The following is a 21,409-nucleotide window of genomic DNA, read 5'->3' as shown; positions in this document are numbered from 1 at the left end:
TTCCCTAAAAATTCTGGACATTCCATCAGTAAATTTTTGTTTTCTTTTTTAGGAATTATTGAGGTTTCCTAAATTGCACGATGCCATAGTTGAAGTAGTAACCTGTCTTCTGCGGAGAAGACTTCCTGTCACAAATGAAATGGTAATTTTCCACCTTCTATAATTCCACTGGAAAACGTGTGTTTTCTGGGATCTTCTTGATGCTTCTGTTTGCTCTGTAACGTCAGGAATCCAAATGACTAAAGGAATTTTAACGTGGATTTGTTAGATAGCTAGATATTTAGTATCTAGGTGGTTTGAAACTATTTCTGCATGAGAAGGTAGGTGCATAAAGACCAGAGAGGTAGGGGGAACCCTCTTCAGCTTATTGTACCCTATGTTTTAATTTGCTAAGAAGAATTTTACTAAAACTTGGATTTAACATTTCCTAGTCTTTCTGGTATTGGTGTATTTCCCTCCCTTGTAACAGAAGCTGTGCATTTACTATCAAGTTTGGGGTGCAATTATTAAAATTAAATTATAGTTCTTATACTATGTATTTTAGAGATAAAGCCAGCAGAAGATGTTGATTGTGCTTGTAATGCCCTTTAGTTAGTGAGAAATAAAAATTCATGTTTTTGAGGAAATATGATTTAGTATTAAATTCTGCTTTGGTCTGCTTACTGAGGGGGAAGCAAAGTGTTTCATTTATTGACTCTGTGTGTATCTGATGCATAAAGCAAAAATTATTCTGTATGCTCACTGTCCCCCATAGTGAGCCATCTCTCACTGATGCAGATGTTGTATGTAGCTTGTGGCTGAAGGTTGACTCTACTAGCTCACTTCATTACTGTACAGCTTACACTGATTGCATTGCTGAGTTTCATTTATTTAGAGAGGACTGAGCTTGATTAAACTGACATTGTTGTAACACCCAAAATGGCTGAAGGTCTGAATGTACTCCAATGAATGAATGAGTGAATGCCCTTCTTGCTTTCTAAACCAGAACTTTAATGTCTTTGGGACAGCAAAGGTGGTTTTTTGTGGGGACAGTTAGACTATGCTTTCAGGCACTGAGGGTCATTGCTCTTCACTAGCACTAGATTTACTTACTGCAATTTTGACCTGTGAATGATGTTGTATTGCAGGTTCACAATCTTGTGGCCATTGAGTTAGCTTATATCAACACCAAACATCCAGACTTTGCTGATGCCTGTGGTTTAATGAATAACAACATAGAGGTAAGACAATGCATTATCTTGATAGGCCTTTTGATTCCATTAAGTGAGAGCCTAAATAATTGGTAAAAGAACAACTTTTTTAGTTTCTTTCACTGAAGCAGGATTCCACATTCTGAAGTATAAAAATGTGATAGATTACAAATATAGTATATGCTTCTATCTTTTGCCTAGTTGACTTGTTACATGCATGTTACCTTCAGGAACAGTGGTTGCTAGTTCACTGAAAACTGACTGCTTGTATTGCTGTTCTGAAAATAAAGTGGGCAGCTGAGTATTGGCTATTAAGTGAAATTTTTGGAAGAGAAATTTTAAATAGATAGTTGGGAAGTAGTACTTAATATTGAAGAAACTCCATTTTGCCTCTGACAGAATGTGTCAATAGCTACAACATTCCTCTTATACAGGAAAGGATAATACAAGTGTTTTCTCTATTCAAGCTCTAAATTCTTATTTTTCAGCATTGTTTTTGAATCTGTGTTAGCATGCTTCAGTCTCCCTAGGACAATTTTCTTCATCAGCCTCCCATAAGCCTTTTACAATTTCAATAGTCTTTCTGTTTTTTCAAGCCCAGCTTTGATTGCTAATTCTTGTTGCTGTCATCATCCTATAGAAGCAGTTGTTCTACAACTGATCTGCTCAATTTTTTCCTGCTATCTGATTTTGTTGCAGTACTGCCTCCATCTGGCTAAGAGCTCGGTAATAATCTTGTGTTCCCCTGCTTATCCAACACACTCTTTTGTAGTAGTATTCTTCTCTTAAGTGCTTATATTATTTCTGCTCTTTAGTTTTAACCTTTTACTTTCTTCTATATGTAAGTGTTGTGTTGACTGGGTGTGCAGTGGAGTTTGCCTTGCTAGACTGTGCTTGAAGCTAGTTCAGAAACCAAGTGTGTGCAGACTGCCCTTGAGTACAACACTTAAGACTTGGCTCAGTTGAACACAGGTTATTGTATTATAACGTGGTACTTAAGCTAGTTCTTTCTAAACATTTTCCTGAACAGGACATTGGCATTTTTAAAGAAACAAAGCACGTAAAAAAATCTTATCCTTATTCAATGAACAATCAATTCATAATTCCGAAAAAACCCAACCAGATCTTGTTGTGATTGCTTCAAATTCTGTCTTGCATTAAAGTGAATTTTGCTCCTCCTTTTTGGGCCTAATCGTAGTTAAACCTGCTGGCCACAGAATCAAGTTCTTTTAGATTACTTCAAAGTTCTAAGTTTAATCAGTGCTGTAGAGTATCAATGCTAAGACAAATGACGTGGCTTTGATCTTGATTTTAAAGGCTTTGATTTTTATTATGGAGCTTGCTGCAAAAGGTTTTGCAAGCCTTTTTACATTGAAAAATAAGTTTTGATGAGGTAATCGATATTTTTATCCAAATAATTGAGGTGTTCATAGGATTGTGGTGTTACTACCCAATACTGGATGAGAAAATTTAGTGTTTGTCTCTAAAATACAAATAATCTGTAAAATATGAATCTTGCATGTGTGCTGATACAGAGTAATACATAATTGAGATCTTGCTGGATTGTTTTTAAAGGAACAAAGGCGTAACAGATTAGCCCGGGAATTGCCTTCTGCTGTGCCACGGGACAAGGTAAATAAATGATGATTTTTATTTATTTGTTCATTTAAAGTTCAATGCATTCTTCTTTGATTCAGTCCAAGTCTTGGACAGCTTTGATATGCTGTCTTGGGAGCTTCCAGGTATTGACTCTTTTTCTTCCAATTTCATAAGACAGTTAAGTGGAATGTTATTTTCTTCCTCCAAAGATGCAGGTTTTGTCAGGTTTTAACTCTGGGATTTCCGAAGACTTGCCTTTAAATTTACATCAATATTATACTTTTTAGTTGAATGTCATCTAAAGTGCCTGCAGATGTTAAAGATGGAGAAAGAACTTGCAGTCTGAAATCTATAGCCAGAGATACGCTGATTTCAAAACATAAGTGATTTAAAATGTTCAGAGTACCTACATAGTCACTCAGTGGTTGCTTTTTGGTTTGGTTTGGTTTTTTTTTTTTTTTTCTTTTTTTTCTTTTTGTAAGTTGCTTTTAAAACTGCAATTTATTTCTGTCTTTCTGTGGGAGGTGATGGAGCTAACAATTGCAGTTGCTCATCATAACTCAGTCATGTATTTTGTCTCTAGAGCTTGCTTAGTTTTACCAGGTTTTGGGATTAGTTCAGTGACAAGTAAGCACATGGGTGGAAGAACCAAATGTCATGGAAAACATTGCCTGGCTGTAGAAATGAATGATCTGACAATCAGCTGGAGTTTCAGACAATTAGGTATTTAATATTATGTGAAGTATTTAAAATCCAAATATGGAGAACGTACTTTAAAGTTCCTCACAGGTTGTAACAACCTTTACTACAGGTGACAGAAATTGATTCATTAAGTTTGTTAGCTTTTTAGTGAGACCAAGTCCCAGAATGGATCTGATATTACTGCTTTTAATCAGTAGAAGCCAGCTGATGGATGAACTGAAAATTTAAGGTAGCTATTTAGAGACTGCTTTTACTTCTCTTTGATCCTTCTTTTTATTGACTTCATATTTATATCATGAGTGTAGGAACTGAAATGGAACTGAAGATAATGCCAAAGGTCTCTTGACTGTCTTGAAGATACTTTTTTCATTTTTTTTCTTTTTCTGCTTGTATTACTGTTTTGCTTGCAAATTCAAAATACTTTATTTTCTGGATTTTTCAAGACACTAGTAGGTAAAAGTATATGACATTTGCTAGGTAGATTTGGTGGTCTTCAGTTGAATTTTTTTTTTTTCCCTCCTCCCTGCATTTTTACCTTCCTTAGTCTACTAAGGCTCCAGGTGCATTGGCACCTGCTTCCCAGGAGACTGTTACTGCTGCTTCTGCTGAGGCTGATGGCAAGGTCTGTTTTGATTTTTCTTATAAGCACTGCATGCACATTTCTGTTGTGGTGCACCACAGATAGTATGGAAAGCAGTTTGTATTTAGTGCTCTGTCACTGACACAGTATGCCCTACAGATCAGAGACTACCTGGCATTACTGATTTTAGCATGTGCAGTGGCAGGTAAAGCTGTGCCAGTCTGTGGCAGAGTCACTGCTTTCTGTTTGAACTCTTGGTTGCATTATTTTGTGGTGCAATCCTCCAGCATAATTTGTCTCAAGCTGTAGTTGGTAGATTGTTTGGTGCAACAGTATTGTCATCAAAAGTGTTCAGCATGGTTGTTAAACTGCATGTTTTTAATGTGTTGACAGTTAAAGAAGGAGGACAGAAGATAAGCTAAAAATGTGAGTTTCCTGCTTCCTGCAGGGAATCTTTACAGGTGGTGTTCAAACTGAGCCTCCTTTTTGTTGTTTCATGTAATTGTTCAGTCCTTGGTTTACTTATATTTGTGAAATGTGTTCTGCAATCGTTTCTTATACTCAGGTCTGCTGTCTCTCCTGTTAAAAATAACAAGTCATTACTGTAAATACTTGTTTGCTAATTGCTTTCACTTGCAGTCAGAAAAGATTGGTAGTCAGAAGGTTGTATATTAGGTAGACCAAGAGGACTCAGGCTTTCTCCTTCATTGCATATGCACATTCAGCTCCTAGGGCAAAGCTGCCATTTCTGTCCTGAAAAAAGTAGTTAAAATCTAGTCAGCAGCAGAATATAAACTATTATTTTCATCAGAGCTTTAGAGGTTCTGATATGCTGCAGTCATTAAAATTAAATCAAGAGCTACTGTGAGGGTACTGTTATGACTTAGGAAGTTGCAGGAAGCTGCCAAACTTTGTTTAATTGTCTTTCCTACAAAACCTGTCCTTTAATTAGGTGGTATCTAAGCAACTATTTTTCTTGTGTAACAATGTAACTTTGTTGATGAAACTTTTCTGGAGATTGTGCAGGCTCCACGGTAATACTGAATGAGAATGACCAAGGGATTTTTGCCATTTTGAATAGCTGTCCTCCAATGTAATGGAGCGTTCCTCATCTGTGGTTCTCTCTTATTAGCAGAGGTTGATTTGAATTCTTAGTGTATTTTTTAGAGCACTTCTGAACAGTTCTGCAATTTTAATAAAATTTTTGACATGCTTTGTTTTTCACTCTTTAATTAGATTCAGCATCAGGCTGGGGTATTTTAATTGTAAACATAATAGATAAATTTAGTGTATTTCCTTCTGTATCTGAAGATTATAAGCAGTAGTAGTAGTATTTCAAAGCCTTGCATGTTTTTCTAACAGATTTTTCTAATAGATTTTAAAGCACAGTAGTAAATAGAGCAGATACTAGGCTTATAGAAAGGTACAAGGTTACTGTTACAGAATCATAGAATCATAGAACCATAGAAATGGCTGGGTTGGAAGGGACCTCAGAGATCATCAAGTCCGACTGTCTTTTTGCTTCATATTAATTTTCCATGGTGTGAATATCACTATTACTTAGTTTGTTCAGTGATTCCTAGTGTTTAAGAGATGGGTGTTATGCCCGTTTCTCAGGAGATCAGAGTCATTCTTTACCTGAATTTCCCAGAAACTCTGATCTTCACTTCCAGAGGATGGAGCTTTTGTTTTGATTTGGTGCATCTGCAGATTGGCTCTGGCAGCACAAATACATTGATAGCTGTGGTACCTGTAAACATAAATGTGCATATTTTTTAGCTGTTATTGTTAAAAACTTCAGTTTATTCAGTTTATATTTAAATAAAAACCAAAGAATTTAAATTCAAGTCTTCAAAGAGCTGTGGTGATCTTCAAAACATACTTTCATAATGATGCTGGTAGTATAGCTTGTGTTGCTCCAAGGTTGTATGGAAGTGTTAAAAGCCAAAGGGCTTAGGAAAACGATTCAGTATTTCAAAAGTGATTTGTAGGTACTTAAAATACTGGTGAGCTTCTTTGGGCCAAGTGTTCTCACACCATTATTAGGAAGAATACAGCTTTTAGAAGCTTTTATTTTACTGGTATGTTATGTCATCAAGAGGAAGAATAAGCGTGGGGTATGTGAAGAACAAAATTAAGGGAATAAGGAAAATTTCATTCTCAGTCCTATCTATAGCTCAGTAACAGTAGACCTGATCAAACACTGCTTTACAGTGCCCAAAGTCTAATTCCACAATATTTCTTCATTGTACTGTTTGTGCAGGCTGCTCCTGGAGCTGGAGATGTGTCTCAGGAGCCTGGAACAGGCAACTGGAGAGGAATGCTGAAACCTTCAAAAGTGGAAGAGATATCGGCAGAGGAAAAAGCCAAGCCAGCTGCAGCCCCCCTGCCTGCTAGTCCTCAGAAGGGACATGCTGTAAACCTATTAGATGTGGTGAGTTATGAAAAGATACAAACCTTCTCTGTGTAGTTCAGGCTCAGGAAAGAAAGCATCTGAATTCCAGATCTTGTAACTTTTCTACTAATATATGGTATCATAGTAAATAATTGTCACTATAGAGACAGGAAGATCTAGTCAGTCTCTTCTGCTTTCCTTCCTCTTTCCCCTGCTCCAGTTTTAGCCTATGATTTGGGATAACTGTCTTCCTTTCACAAATTCTAGTGTCACTGAACTCCTTGTCTAGGTTGCTCTTTCTTCAGAAACAAGTCTGAGCTCGTGTCTCAACTAAAATAAATTCCTGCTCTTTTTACTGCGTTTGGTGTTTTTATATTAAAGAGTCATTAGAGACAAAACCCACTTAAGTTAAAAAAAAAGATGGAGATCCAGTAAGTGATGGAGGGTTTAGTTCCTTTAGTGAGTTTTTAAAAAGAATTTAGTAGGGAGCCCTCTGACCTTTGCGGCACAGGTCTAGATGCTGATGTATCAGATCTTATTTCTGAAGAAATAGATGTTTGTTTCAAGACAAGTTACATCCATCAAACTATCAGACTTAAAAAGCAATAGTTTATTTTAGACTCCACAGTTTGAGTTTTATTTACCTATGCAAATGAGCAGAATTGGTAAAATGAGTTTTTAATTTTTTTACGCAGCCTGTACCTGTTGCACGCAAACTTTCTGCCCGTGAACAACGAGATTGTGAAGTGATTGAAAGACTTATTAAATCTTACTTCCTTATTGTCAGGAAGAACATTCAGGACAGGTAAAAGAAAACTTTCTAGAACTGTTTAAGCCATACAAAGGCTGTGATATCTATCATGTATATAATGTTATTATGCACTTAGGTTTGTAAGCAGAGACACAATACAGGATGTTGGGGTTTTTTTGTTTTAGAAGGGGTAGCAGCAGTAAAACATCACAGAACTGAAAAGCCTGAAGAAGCACTTATTTTTTGTAGTAGTTTGAGTTCTGTATTCTATTAAGTAAAATCTTTATTTAGGAGATACCTACTTCTCTGGAGGATACTGCACTGCAGATGGATAATTTGCAGTGAATAATTTGAGTGAATTCTTTTCACTGTGTAGCTTTGCCATCCTGTTATTTCAAATGGGCAGGCTGAGAAGGAACTACTGTGGCTAAGTTTTCTAGTGCTTAGCTGTAAGGATGGAATTAGCATTAAATTGGTGTTTCTGTGGTACACAACTATGGAAAACACCTTTACAGTTTTGCTTTAGAATTGCCATACTTTTTGTGTGTGTAGTGAATAATGTAAAACTTCAAGTCTTTGTCAAAAGACCTAACTTCATATATACACACTTTTATATGTATTTATGGGAAATTTGGGGAGAAATAGGGAAATCTGAAAACTAAGATTGAGAAGCAGATTAGTGAGATCACAGAATTTTATTGTGTCCAGTAAAATAACATTCTTAATACAATTTTTAGTATTTCGTGGCAGGCAATTACTTTGTTTACCTTAATTTTGCTGCAGTGTTAGTTACCTCATTTACATACTCTAAAAAAACCCCTTCACATTCTTTGCCATAAATATGCATGCATAATGAAAAAAAATAAATGCCATCTCAAGGCTTATGAATTGGATTAATTAGGAAACCCCTATCTAATTTAAAAAATGTTTTAGTAAATACTTCCAAAGGTGGTACTTATGTCCATCACATATAGTACTTGCAGAACTAATTCAGGCTCTTGCTTGGATGGTTTGGGTACTTTCTGTACCCATGCACCTTTGAGCCTGAATTTCAGTTTGCTTTTACTCTTAGCCAGGTGATTTCCAGAATATTCTAGGCTTCTTTCTTAAGCTCTTCTTTTGGCAGAACTTGTAATGTATTGGCTTGAAAGGAGAATGTAAATTAAATTACTAGAGTACTCATAGATCTGTATGATGTCATTGTGATTTCCCAGGAATCTTCCCACAGCTGGATTAGTAATGAACCATTAAAGCAGCAGAATGTAGTGGGAAAATTCCCATCCACACTTGGGAGTTTGATTCCAAAAGCTCACATGTGTTGGTGGATCCTGGTTGATCTTGGGTCTGACTGTTCAGACTTGCATGGTCCTTGTTAATTCTACAGTGACAAATGTAGCACTCTGGGCATGAGCAAAAACTGTTGATCTATATTGATTTCAGTTTAGGGCTATGGTATGGGCACGAGAAGAATGATGTGGTCACTACTTAATGAGTCAGTACTGATTATGCATCAACAATTACACCAACAAGGATGTGTAAATGAACTTGTTGAACTTCTCAGTTGGGATTGACCATGAGTATATTTTTGTCAGTTACTGACACTCTTATGAAATAACCTGAAGTGCACTTTTGATCCTCTGTGTATATCCCCAGATTTTGGTACTGCATTAGTATTATAAATTGACTTTGTCAATATTCATGTAAATATTTTCCCCTCACTTTTTCAGAAGAGTACTGCTACACACATCCTAAGTCCTAAGGAAATCAGGTTCAGCTAGATTCAGTACTTTGAATTTTTTTCAGGAAGCTTAGTGGCATGGAAATCAGAGCTAAGACAGTGGTTTCTTTCAGGTGAGCCTGACAGAGAGCTGAAAAATGTTACTCTAGACATTGGAGTGTCTTTCTGATGGATTGGTCTTGATTCTCATTGGTTGCTGCCCGCTTCCTTTCTAGACAAATACATTTTTCACAAACTCTATTTCTATTGCAGTTTTAAATTGGCTTCACATTGTGCTTTCTTTTATCAGAAATAATGTAACTCAGTGCTTGAACAGTGATCCTGTTTTCAGTTAATTTCTAAGTAAGATTGGATACATGAATTCTTTTATTGCCTTCTCATTCCCACGTTAAGACTGATACAGGGTTGAAATCCTTAGCTTTTTGTTACTCCTTGCATTGTGGGACTCATGTTGGTGAGCAAAGTCATTTTTACACTATATATATATAAATATATTAATGTCCTCTACAATGCAGATATCCTGTTTGGAAGATGTTCAACAGCTCTTAATTGCACAAATTATTGCATTTGAGAATGGAGAGTTTTTAGTTACGGTTACAGTTGTGGTAAATTCCTGGTAGTTGGAGCCAAGCTTTATGTGTAGCCACTTGCTCACTCTCCGCATTCTTCAGTCGAGAACAGACCTGGTTTTGAATGATTCTTTCTGTAAAGAAACAATCTTAATGTGCTTACAGTGTGCCAAAGGCAGTGATGCATTTCCTGGTGAACCACGTGAAAGATACTCTGCAGAGCGAGCTGGTAGGCCAGCTATATAAATCCTTGTTGTTGGATGACCTTCTGACGGAATCTGAGGACATGGCACAACGCAGAAAAGAGGCAGCTGACATGCTAAAGGTATTAGGAGCTTGTGGGGAATAGTTAATTAAATTAAAACCGTATAAATGTGAGATATTTGGAAGACTTGCCTGTGTTCTTTGCTGCTTTTTAGGAGTATGCCAGTGTAGTATTCTCTCTGCTAGGGCAAGTAAAAGTGTGTGACCAGAGGGTATTGTGTAGCTTGATTATTTGGGAAAATGTGACTTAAACTGCATTTTGAGTGTAAAGCAGAAGCTCTAACATGGTGTTCTTTTCAATTAGATATTTAGTTTTAATAATTTGTTGTTTCTTAACTTTACAGTGTCCCACATTTCTTTGTTAGAGGATTAAGCATACCTTGTTTTAGTTGCCATTCACGTGTATGCTTCCCCCAGAGCCTACTGGCTAATGGCTGGTGTATCCAGACGGTATCCCATAATATGGAGTGACAATATTGGGACTTCTATGTGATGACCTCTGTGTTTGTGACATGCCTGTCTTCAGAATTCGTTCATTTCTTCATTGTTCAATTATGTGGTGAATCAGAGTTTGCTACAGATGCAGCAGAAATAATGCTGCTTTGGACTGAACTGCATAGAAAAGATTCCCTCTGCCACTTGAGCTCACTGGATAAATAGCAAGAGCTGCTGCTTTCTCATATGCAGTGTGGTCAGGCAGTGCATGTTTGAAAGGTACCTGGGTACCCTGACATACTGCTTGTCCAAGACCACCTACAGCAAGTTTCATCTTCCCTATTATACCATCAACATTTTAGGGAGGGGAACTGTCTGTTAAGAATCTTTTAAACTGTATGTAAACTCTATAGGACTAATCTCAGCTCAGATTTTCCCAAATTGGAGTAATACTTGAAATAATGTATCAGTTGGTATTCTGAGCATTTAAATTTGCCAAGTTTAGTTGGTTAGACTGTAGGAAATACATCAGAATGCTGGGTGATATAAAATAGGTACACTTTCCCTTTTATTTTGAAGAAGATTGAAAGCCTTAAAATGGTCTGTGGTGAAGAAGTCTGTCCCTGAGAATTTAAATACAAAATGTTAAGACAGGTGTTATTTTGAACACTAAGTAGGTAAAATTATGAAAATGAGCTCTTTTTGCTTCTCCATTGAACTTCAATTTTCAATTATTTTTTAATTCTTATCTCTTTAGCAAAACGATTTAATGACACCTAAACTAAGCTGTGATATTCATCACCTTTTGCTTTGCAGCATTTTCCACTAGCCTAATCTTTTGCAGATGGAGGGCTTCAGGGCTGTTAGTCAATGTTGTTGTTACCACTCATTTCCTAATGCAAATTAGTAGCTTTAATTTGATTTTTAACCTCCTCCTTTCTGGACTGCTGCTGTTATCTCTTTCAGAAACCTCTTTAGAAAAACTGAGTAACTTTGGTGTTTCTGTGTGTGCAGGCCCTGCAGCGAGCCAGTCAGATCATTGCAGAGATCCGGGAGACTCACCTTTGGTGAAGACTCTGCCAGCCACGCTATTTATATGCATTGGAGGTTCTATTGACTTGAAAATTCCTAGGCATGGTATATGGAATAGAATTTTTATTTATGAACTCTTACCTGTGTACTGCAACTGTGTAAATCTGCTCATGTAAAGACAGTTGGTTTGATTTGCAAACAAATATATGCTGTATTTTGCGAAATAAGTCGTATTTAATCCACATAATAAATGGCTCTAAATGTTTCTTTACCAGCTTTCTGGTGCAAATTAAAGCAGACCAAGTCTACTGTCTCAGTGACAGCCTCATTCGAACTTGGGGAAAAACCATTCAAGTTCCAGTGCCTGACTTGCTAAACAGGTTGCCTGTGGTTAAGATGGACGGTGTAGTCTTGTGGCATAGTTTTAAGCTGCTTTTACAATAGAAGTTTAAATACTGTGAAGAGAAGAGAGCACCGAATATTTTCTTTCATGAATATACTGCATGCACTATGACAGATGGAAGTATCAATTTTATAGCACAGTAGATATGTCTACCGTATTACTATGTATCTGTGTCCCCATTTTTTTTTTTCTCCAAATGTTGAAACTGCAGACAAAACTTTGAAATTTAATGAAGTATCATGTAGGAAGAGTTAGCCTGGAGCTTGCGAACAATAGGAGCCTACTAAAAAGTGGGTGCAAATTTATTCATGTGCACTGGAGCTTGTGTATAAATGTTGGGGATTACAATCAGGTACAGGAACATCTTCCCCTTCCTCCCCCCTGGGACCAAGCCCCTGGACCATCCGACAGGAAATTTGTTCTGACAGAATTGACAAATAAAAACGGATTTCAAAACTGTTACGGAATAATAAGTGTTTCTTTAACAAACAAATTAAGCTGGCCAGGGAGAAGGGGGTCCCCACAACTTCTTCCAAAGTTGGAATGTATGACAATATGAAAGAAAGTCTGTGGGACTGAAATATTTCTACCAGATATTAGTTACTTTTGAGGAAATTTCACTGTGCTTGTAAGTAGCTGCTTTTTTTTTTGCTTTTTTTTTTTTCTCTCCTCAGGACAATCCTAATATTAGGGAAATATAAGTTGGAAAGTATGTTCATGAATTATTTTCTTCTGACTGTAATTCATACAGATAAATATTGATCACATTAGCCTTTAAAAAGTAAACATTTTTATGTTTATGAATAAAAATTTATTTAAACTCCAGCCAGCACACTTGCATGTACTTTTCAAGCAGATTCACTTTTTTGCGTAAAGTGAAAAAATGTCTACTATGGTGTTGCTAATATTTTATATCTTTAACACAATTTGCATGAAAAATAGGACAGTGCTGTTAATTAATATCCATGGCTTGCTTTTACAATACTGGGCCAACACAGTCAACTTTTTATTATCATATCCAGCTCCTTCCCCATTTCATCAGTTAACAAAAATTGAATGATTCTGTAAAGTACTAAAGATTGGAAAGTCCAAAACTGTTAAAATCTCAGTTTACAAGGTCTGTTAAAAATTTATCTTTCCTCATGGTCAGCACTGTAAGCACAAGGAGTTCTGTCTGACAGAGGCAATTCTTGGATACTTTTATGTATCATCTGAAATAATTAATGCAGAATGCAGAAATATATTCTGTAGTTCTAAACAACCTAAAATGTCATGATTTATGCATTACATGTAATGAATACAAAGAAAGTAATTTTAAATTCTTGCATAGTATCCAGGGATGGTAGTTTTCATATTTAAGAAATGTTACTGTAGTGAAGTTGAAGTGCAAGGCACTTTTCAAATCAGTTTTGATGAACAGTGAAAGTTCTTAAAAGTTTGGTTAAAATCATTGCATTTCTGACTGGAATTCACTTGACACCTCTCTCTTTCACTTTTGACATCTAAAGTATGTTTTCAAGAAGGTAGAGCTGTCCATAAGTGAACTGCTACTACCTAAACTTTAACCACCAAAGTTCCGTCAGCAGTCCCTTGTGAAGAAATATGTTGGATCTTGAAGTTTTTGAATGCTGTGTATAGCAAATGAATTCATTTAAGAAATTTGTGCAAGTGATTACTGGCTCTGTAATGTCATATGTAATTTCCACCGTGTTATTTTTTGGTTTCTTAATATTATGGCTTTTTTTCAAGTTTCACAAAAAATTTCAATTTGGTAATGTTTGAATGCCAAGCAATCAACTTGATTTGTAATCCTTAATGGAAGTCTTAAAAAATCCATGATGTAACAATCCTGTTGTTAAATAAACAGATAAGACACACAATTAATTAGCCCCGAGATAAAGCCTTGAACTGATGTGTAGCTCAGGTGGCAAGACTAACGTGCTCCTACAAGTTAATAGTAATACCTACTAATATTGTACAGCCTTACTTATGTTTGCACTTGCCCTCATGCAATTCTATGTTGTTCTTGGATAGCTGACTAAGTAATAGTGTAGACAGGCAACTAGTGGGCACTAATAGTTTTTAGACAATCTGTTCTCTGGAATGAAAATTAAAATACCTAAAATGCTGCAGTTACAGCCACCATTAAAGGAAATTAGGGGGAAGCTACAGAAAAAAGCCAAATGAAGGCAATGACTGAAAAATTCCAAGACCGATGATTTACAAATGTTGTTTTGTTCACCTTTATTTTATTTTACCTGGAAGTATTTTTGTGATCAATGCACAAATTCCAGCTAACGTGAAATAATTTTCTGTCTAGTGACACCCACGATCATGGGGGAGAGTAACTACTGTAGCTAAGTTTAAGGTGAGTGAATGTTTTGACATTCATACCTGATCTACATGTGGTACTACTGTAAATAATACATAGTATCCCTGTATGAATAGAATTTGTCAATAAATTATTTGGGGGTTTTAGTAGGCAGTTACACATTTCACTTGGTGAAACAGCTGGTAAGGGGGCTGTCTGTGTGCTTCAAACTGTATTCTGAAGTAAACATAATAAAACATGTAAAACTTGCCTTTACCCTGTGCTTTACAGAGGAGTGACTTGGAAAGGTGTGAGATTGAATGTTGCAAGCCCAGGTCCCTGCTTGAAGGAGTACATTAGGGAAAACAGCCTTGCCAGTCTGTTGTGCCCCTGTTGGTAACATCAGTTATCTAGAGCTGAGGGATTTTTTCCACAGTTAAATTGTTTAGCTGGGAAAGTGGCTGCTAGCTTTTTTTTTGTAGATACTTAACATCTCAAAGGCATTTGCTTTTTAACTTATTACCAGTAAAAACCTGTGCTCTGAGGTGATAGACAGATGACTAATACTTCAAAATTTAAGAGGAAAATGTAGAAGACATGAATGTGGTTTTATACTGGAGGACACTTTATATGCTCCTGAAGGTGCTCTTGTGCCCCTTCTAGTTTACTTGTTTCATGCCTTTTACCTCTTCATTGCTAGCTGCCACTATCGTGTTAGGCTCAAGTACTTGAGAGTTTCTTTTCTCTCTAGATTCTGTAAAAATGGTTCTGATTTGTTTTTTAATATCTGGCCCAAATAATAAGTACTTTTCTTCTTGAACTTTGTACTCACGTGAAATATAATAGTATTTGTTATTGCTTGTTTATATTGGAAAAAGCTGTCTGACTACCTGAAGTACCAGTTTTAAAGTACATGAGAAACAAGACCAGGCTAAAAAAGAATACTTGATTTTTTTTCAGTCATCCTTGACTCTCAGCCTAGGTGTTCAAATGTTCTGTTGTGCTAGCTTGCACAGTCACAGCAAGTACTGTTTGTGTCCAGCTATTTCTTAGGAAAGAGTCAGAGAAGGGCTTGGGTTGTTCGCAGTTAGATCAAAAGGAGGGACAGACAAAATTTCTTCGGAGTTTATGGATCGTAATAAAAACCTTGTATGCAAAGAATTTATTCCCTTTTTATTTTGTATGTGTAAGAACAAATAAAAGTCTTTTAATACTTGATAAAAATGGGTACTAAAGCTTTAAAAAAAAGCCTGAAATTTGCAGATATATGTGTACCTTCAACATTTGGAGACAAAGAAAATACGGGAAAATGGCCGCTTAGGTCTGGTAGATTCAAGGTTTGTGGTAAAGCACAAACCCGTAGGCCGATAGTAGTTGGTGCTGTGCGTAGGTTCCATGTGAGGGCTAGGGCCAGCTAAAGTTTTCAGTGGTCACTCTTTGCATTTGTTTGCCAGTCCTGGTTGTTACCACTTCTGGGACCTCATTCAGCAATACCGGAAAATGGCCGCTTAGGGCTGGCAGACTCAAGGTTTGTGGTAAAGCACAAACCCGTAGGCCGATAGTTGTTGGTGCTGTGGGTAGGGTTCCATGTGAGGGCTAGGGCCAGCCACAGTTTTCAGTGGTCACTCTTTGCATTTGTTTGCCAGTCCCGGTTGTTCGGACTTTTGGGACCCCATTCAGCAGTAGGGGAAAATGGCCGCTTAGGTCTGGTAGATCCAAGGTTTGTGGTAAAACACAAACCCGTAGGCCGATTGTTGGTGATGCTGTGGGTAAGGTTCCATGTGAGTTCTAGGGCCAGCCACAGTTTTCAGTGGTCACTCTTTGCATTTGTTTGCCAGTCCCGGTTGTTTGGAGTTTTGGGACTCCATTCAGCAGTAAGGGAAAATGGCCGCTTATGGCTGGTAGATTCAAGGTTTGTGGTAAAACACAAACCCGTAGGCCGATTGTTGGTGGTGCTGTGGGTAGGGTTCCATGTGAGGGCTAGGGCCAGCCACAGTTTTCAGTGGTCACTCTTTGCATTTGTTTGTCAGTCCCGGTTTTTCGGAGTTTTAGGACTCTATTCAGCAGTAAGGGAAAATGGCCGCTTATGGCTGGTAGATTCAAGGTTTGCAGTAAAACACAAACCCGTACGCTGATTGCTGGTGGTGGTGTGGGTAGGGTTCCATGTGAGGGCTAGGGCCAGCCACAGTTTTCAGTGGTCACTCTTTGCATTTGTTTGCCAGTCCCGGTTGTTCCCACTTCTGGGACCTCATTCAGCAATAGGGGAAGATGGCTGCTTAGGGCTGGTAGATTCAAGGTTTGTGGTAACACACAAAACCGTAGGCCGATTGTTGGTGGTGCTGTGGGTAGGGTTCCATGTGAGGGCTAGTGCCAGCCACAGTTTTCAGTGGTCACTCTTTGCATTTGTTTGCCAGTCCCGGTTGTTCGGACTTTTGGGACCCCATTCAGCAGTAGGGGAAAATGGCCGCTTAGGGCTGGTAGATTCAAGGTTTGTGGTAACACACCAACCCGTAGGCCGATTGTTGGTGGTGCTGTGGGTAGGGTTCCATGTGAGGGCTAGGGCCAGCCACAGTTTTCAGTGGTCACTGTTTGCATTTGTTTGCCAGTCCGGGTTGTTCACACTTCTGGGACCTCATTCAGCAATAGGCGAAGATGGCCGCTTAGGTCTGGTAGATTCAAGGTTTGTGGTAAAGCACAAACCTGTAGGCCGATTGTTGGTGGTGCTGTGGGTAGGGTTCCATGTGAGGGCTAGGGCCAGCCACAGTTTTCAGTGGTCACTCTTTGCATTTGTTTGCCAGTCCCGGTTGTTCCGACTTTTGGGACCTCATTCAGCAATAGGGGAAGATGGCTGCTTAGGGCTGGTAGATTCAAGGTTTGTGGTAACACACAAAACCGTAGGCCGATTGTTGGTGGTGCTGTGGGTAGGGTTCCATGTGAGGGCTAGTGCCAGCCACAGTTTTCAGTGGTCACTCTTTGCATTTGTTTGCCAGTCCCGGTTGTTCGGACTTTTGGGACCCCATTCAGCAGTAGGGGAAAATGGCCGCTTAGGGCTGGTAGATTCAAGGTTTGTGGTAACACACCAACCCGTAGGCCGGTTGTTGGTGGTGCTGTGGGTAGGGTTCCATGTGAGGGCTAGTGCCAGCCACAGTTTTCAGTGGTCACTGTTTGCATTTGTTTGTCAGTCCGGGTTGTTCACACTTCTGGGACCTCATTCATCAATAGGCGAAGATGGCCGCTTAGCTCTGGTAGATTCAAGGTTTGTGGTAAAACGCAAACCTGTAGGCCGATTGTTGGTGGTGCTGTGGGTAGGGTTCCATGTGAGGGCTAGGGCCAGCCACAGTTTTCAGTGGTCACTCTTTGCATTTGTTTGCCAGTCCTGGTTGTTCACACTTCTGGGACCTCATTCAGCAATAGGGGAAAATGGCCGCTTAGGTCTGGTAGATTCAAGGTTTGTGGTAAAGCACAAACCTGTAGGCCGATTGTTGGTGGTGCTGTGGGCAGGGTTCCATGTGAGGGCTAGGGCCAGCCACAGTTTTCAGTGGTCACTCTTTGCATTTGTTTGCCACTCCCGGTTGTTTGGAGTTTTGGGACCCCATTCAGCAATAGGGGAAAATGGCCGCTTAGGTCTGGTAGATCCAAGGTTTGTGGTAAAGCACAAACCCGTAGGTCGATAGTTGTTGGTGCTGTGGGTAGGGTTCCATGTGAGGGCTAGGGCCAGCCACAGTTTTCAGTGGACACTCTTTGCATTTGTTTGCCAGTCCCGGTTGTTTGGACTTTTGGGACCCCATTCAGCAGTAGGGGAAAATGGCCGCTTAGGTCTGGTAGATTCAAGGTTTGTGGTAACACACAAACCCGTAGGCCGATTGTTGGTGGTGCTGTGGGTAGGGTTCCATGTGAGGGCTAGGGCCAGGCACAGTTTTCAGTGGTCACTCTTTGCATTTGTTTGTCAGTCCCGGTTTTTCGGAGTTTTGGGACCCCATTCAGCAGTAGGGGAAAATGGCCGCTTATGGCTGGTAGATTCAAGGTTTGCGGTAAAACACAAACCCGTAGGCCGATTGCTGGTGGTGCTGTGGGTAAGGTTCCATGTGAGGGCTAGGGCCAGCCACAGTTTTCAGTGGTCACTGTTTGCATTTTTTTGCCAGTCCTGGTTGTTCACACTTCTGGGACCTCATTCAGCAGTAGGGGAAAATGGCCGCTTAGGTCTGGTAGATTCAAGGTTTTTGGTAAAGCACAAACCTGTAGGCCGATTGTTGGGGGTGCTGTGGGCAGGGTTCCATGTGAGGGCTAGGGCCAGCCACAGTTTTCAGTGGTCACTGTTTGCATTTGTTTGCCAGTCCTGGTTGTTCACACTTCTGGGACCTCATTCAGCAATAGGGGAAAATGGCCGCTTATGGCTGGTAGATTCAAGGTTTGTGGTAAAGCACAAACCCGTAGGCCGATTGTTGGTGGTGCTGTGGGTAGGGTTCCATGTGAGGGCTAGGGCCAGCCACAGTTTTCAGTGGTCACTCTTTGCATTTGTTTGCCAGTCCCGGTTGTTTGGAGTTTTGGGACCCAATTCAGCAATAGGGGAAAATGGCCGCTTAGGTCTGGTAGATTCAAGGTTTGTGGTAAAACACAAACCCGTAGGCCGATTGTTGGTGGTGCTGTGGGTAGGGTTCCATGTGAGGGCTAGGGCCAGCCACAGTTTTCAGTGGTCACTCTTTGCATTTGTTTGTCAGTCCCGGTTGTTCGGAGTTTTGGGACTCCATTCAGCAGTAGGGGAAAATGGCCGCTTAGGTCTGGTAGATTCAAGGTTTGTGGTAAAACACAAACCCGTAGGCCGATTGTTGGTGGTGCTGTGGGTAGGGTTCCATGTGAGGGCTAGGGCCAGCCACAGTTTTCAGTGGTCACTCTTTGCATTTGTTTGCCAGTCCCGATGGTTCGGACTTTTGGGACCCCATTCAGCAGTAGGGGAAAATGGCTGCTTAGGGCTAGAAAATTCAAGGTTTGTGGTAAAGCACAAACCCGTAGGCCGATTGTTGGTGGTGCTGTGGGTAGGGTTCCATGTGAGGGCTAGGGCCAGCCACAGTTTTCAGTGGTCACTCTTTGCATTTGTTTGTCAGTCCCGGTTGTTCGGAGTTTTGGGACTCCATTCAGCAGTAAGGGAAAATGGCCGCTTATGGCTGGTAGATTCAAGGTTTGTGGTAAAACACAAACCCGTAGGCCGATTGCTGGTGGTGCTGTGGGTAGGGTTCCATGTGGGGGCTAGGGCCAGCCACAGTTTTTAGTGGTCACTCTTTGCATTTGTTTGCCAGTCCCGGTTGTTCGCACTTCTGGGACCTCATTCAGCAATAGGGGAAAATGGCCGCTTAGGTCTGGTAGATTCAAGGTTTGTGGTAAAGCACAAACCCGTAGGCCGATAGTTGGTGGTGCTGTGGGTAGGGTTCCATGTGAGGGCTAGGGCCAGCCACAGTTTTCAGTGGTCACTCTTTGCATTTGTTTGCCAGTCCCGGTTGTTTGGAGTTTTGGGACCCCATTCAGCAGTAGGGGAAAATGGCCGCTTAGGTCTGGTAGATTCAAGGTTTGTGGTAAAACACAAACCCGTAGGCCGATTGTTGGTGGTGCTGTGGGTAGGGTTCCATGTGAGGGCTAGGGCCAGCCACAGTTTTCAGTGGTCACTCTTTGCATTTGTTTGCCAGTCCCGGTTGTTCGGACTTTTGGGACCTCATTCAGCAATAGGGGAAAATGGCCGCTTAGGGCTGGTAGATTCAAGGTTTGTGGTAACAAACAAACCCGTAGGCCGATTGTTGGTGGTGCTGTGGGTAGGGTTCCATGTGAGGGCTAGGGCCAGCCACAGTTTTCAGTGGTCACTCTTTGCATTTGTTTGCCAGTCCCGGTTGTTCGGACTTTTGGGACCCCATTCAGCAGTAGGGGAAAATGGCCGCTTAGGGCTGGTAGATTCAAGGTTTGTGGTAAAGCACAAACCCGTAGGCCGATTGTTGGTGGTGCTGTGGGTAGGGTTCCATGTGAGGGCTAGGGCCAGCCACAGTTTTCAGTGGTCACTCTTTGCATTTGTTTGCCAGTCCCGGTTGTTCGGACTTTTGGGACTCTATTCAGCAGTAAGGGAAAATGGCCGCTTATGGCTGGTAGATTCAAGGTTTGTGGTAAAACACAAACCCGTAGGCCGATTGTTGGTGGTGCTGTGGGTAGGGTTCCATGTGAGGGCTAGGGCCAGCCACAGTTTTCAGTGGTCACTCTTTGCATTTGTTTGCCAGTCCCGGTTGTTTTATAATTTTGGGACCCCATTCAGCAGTAGGGGAAAATGGCCGCTTAGGTCTGGTAGATTCAAGGTTTGTGGTAAAACACAAACCCGTAGGCCGATTGTTGGTGGTGCTGTGGGTAGGGTTCCATGTGAGGGCTAGGGCCAGCCACAGTTTTCAGTGGTCACTCTTTGCATTTGTTTGCCAGTTGTTCGGACTTTTGGGACCCATTCAGCAGTAGGGGAAAATGGCCGTTTAGGTGTGGTAGATTCAAGGTTTGTGTTAACACACAAACCCGTAGGCCGATTGTTGGTGGTGCTGTGGGTAGGGTTCCATGTGAGGGCTAGGGCCAGCCACAGTTTTCAGTGGTCACTCTTTGCATTTGTTTGCCAGTCCCGGTTGTTCAGACTTTTGGGACCTCATTCAGCAATAGGGGAAAATGGCCGCTTAGGTCTGGTAGATTCAAGGTTTGTGGTAAAACACAAACCCGTAGGCCGATTGTTGGTGGTGCTGTGGGTAGGGTTCCATGTGAGGGCTAGGGCCAGCCACAGTTTTCAGTGGTCACTCTTTGCATTTGTTTGCCAGTCCCGGTTGTTCGGACTTTTGGGACCCCATTCAGCAATAGGGGAAAATGGCCGCTTAGGGCTGGTAGATTCAAGGTTTGTGGTAAAACACAAACCCGTAGGCCGATTGTTGGTGGTGCTGTGGGTAAGGTTCCATGTGAGGGCTAGGGCCAGCCACAGTTTTCAGTGGTCACTCTTTGCATTTGTTTGCCAGTCCCGGTTTTTTTGCCTTTCAGACCCCATTAAGCAATAGGGGAAAATGGCCGCTTAGGTGTGGTAGATTCAAGGTTTGTGGTAAAGCACAAACCCGTAGGCCGATTGTTGGTGGTGCTGTGGGTAGGGTTCCATGTGAGGGCTAGGGCCAGCCACAGTTTTCAGTGGTCACTCTTTGCATTTGTTTGCCAGTCCCGGTTGTTCGGACTTTTGGGACCCCATTCAGCAGTAGGGGAAAATGGCCGCTTAGGGCTGGTAGATTCAAGGTTTGTGGTAACACACAAACCCGTAGGCCGATTGTTGGTGGTGCTGTGGGTAGGGTTCCATGTGAGGGCTAGGGCCAGCCACAGTTTTCAGTGGTCACTCTTTGCATTTGTTTGTCAGTCCCGGTTGTTCGGAGTTTTGGGACTCTCTTCAGCAGTAGG

The 21,409-nt window shown here is 40.6% G+C and overlaps 1 protein-coding gene across 8 annotated transcripts in view; it reads left to right on the top strand.

Annotated features, from left to right (window-relative positions):
• The window catches only part of DNM1L (dynamin 1 like), a 39,774-nt gene extending 25,529 nt beyond the window's left edge, over positions 1–14,245 (top strand). For 5 of the 8 annotated variants that reach the window (XM_030469646.1, XM_030469642.1, XM_030469647.1 and 2 more), the window contains 8 exons: positions 53–142; positions 1,128–1,220; positions 2,766–2,822; positions 4,036–4,113; positions 6,335–6,505; positions 7,162–7,271; positions 9,690–9,849; positions 11,238–14,245. In XM_030469646.1, the coding sequence (XP_030325506.1) occupies positions 53–142; positions 1,128–1,220; positions 2,766–2,822; positions 4,036–4,113; positions 6,335–6,505; positions 7,162–7,271; positions 9,690–9,849; positions 11,238–11,294 (816 nt within the window). In that variant the 3' untranslated portion in view covers positions 11,295–14,245. The remainder of the gene's footprint in view (positions 1–52; positions 143–1,127; positions 1,221–2,765; positions 2,823–4,035; positions 4,114–6,334; positions 6,506–7,161; positions 7,272–9,689; positions 9,850–11,237) is intronic. The other 3 variants (XM_030469648.1, XM_030469649.1, XM_030469645.1) reach the window with 1 other exon arrangement.
• Positions 14,246–21,409: the final 7,164 nt, after the last annotated feature.

The sequence above is a fragment of the Calypte anna genome, chromosome 1 (genome assembly GCF_003957555.1).
Source record: "Calypte anna isolate BGI_N300 chromosome 1, bCalAnn1_v1.p, whole genome shotgun sequence".
NCBI classification, from domain to species: Eukaryota; Metazoa; Chordata; class Aves; order Apodiformes; family Trochilidae; genus Calypte; species Calypte anna.
This window is presented reverse-complemented; position numbering and strand designations above follow the sequence as displayed.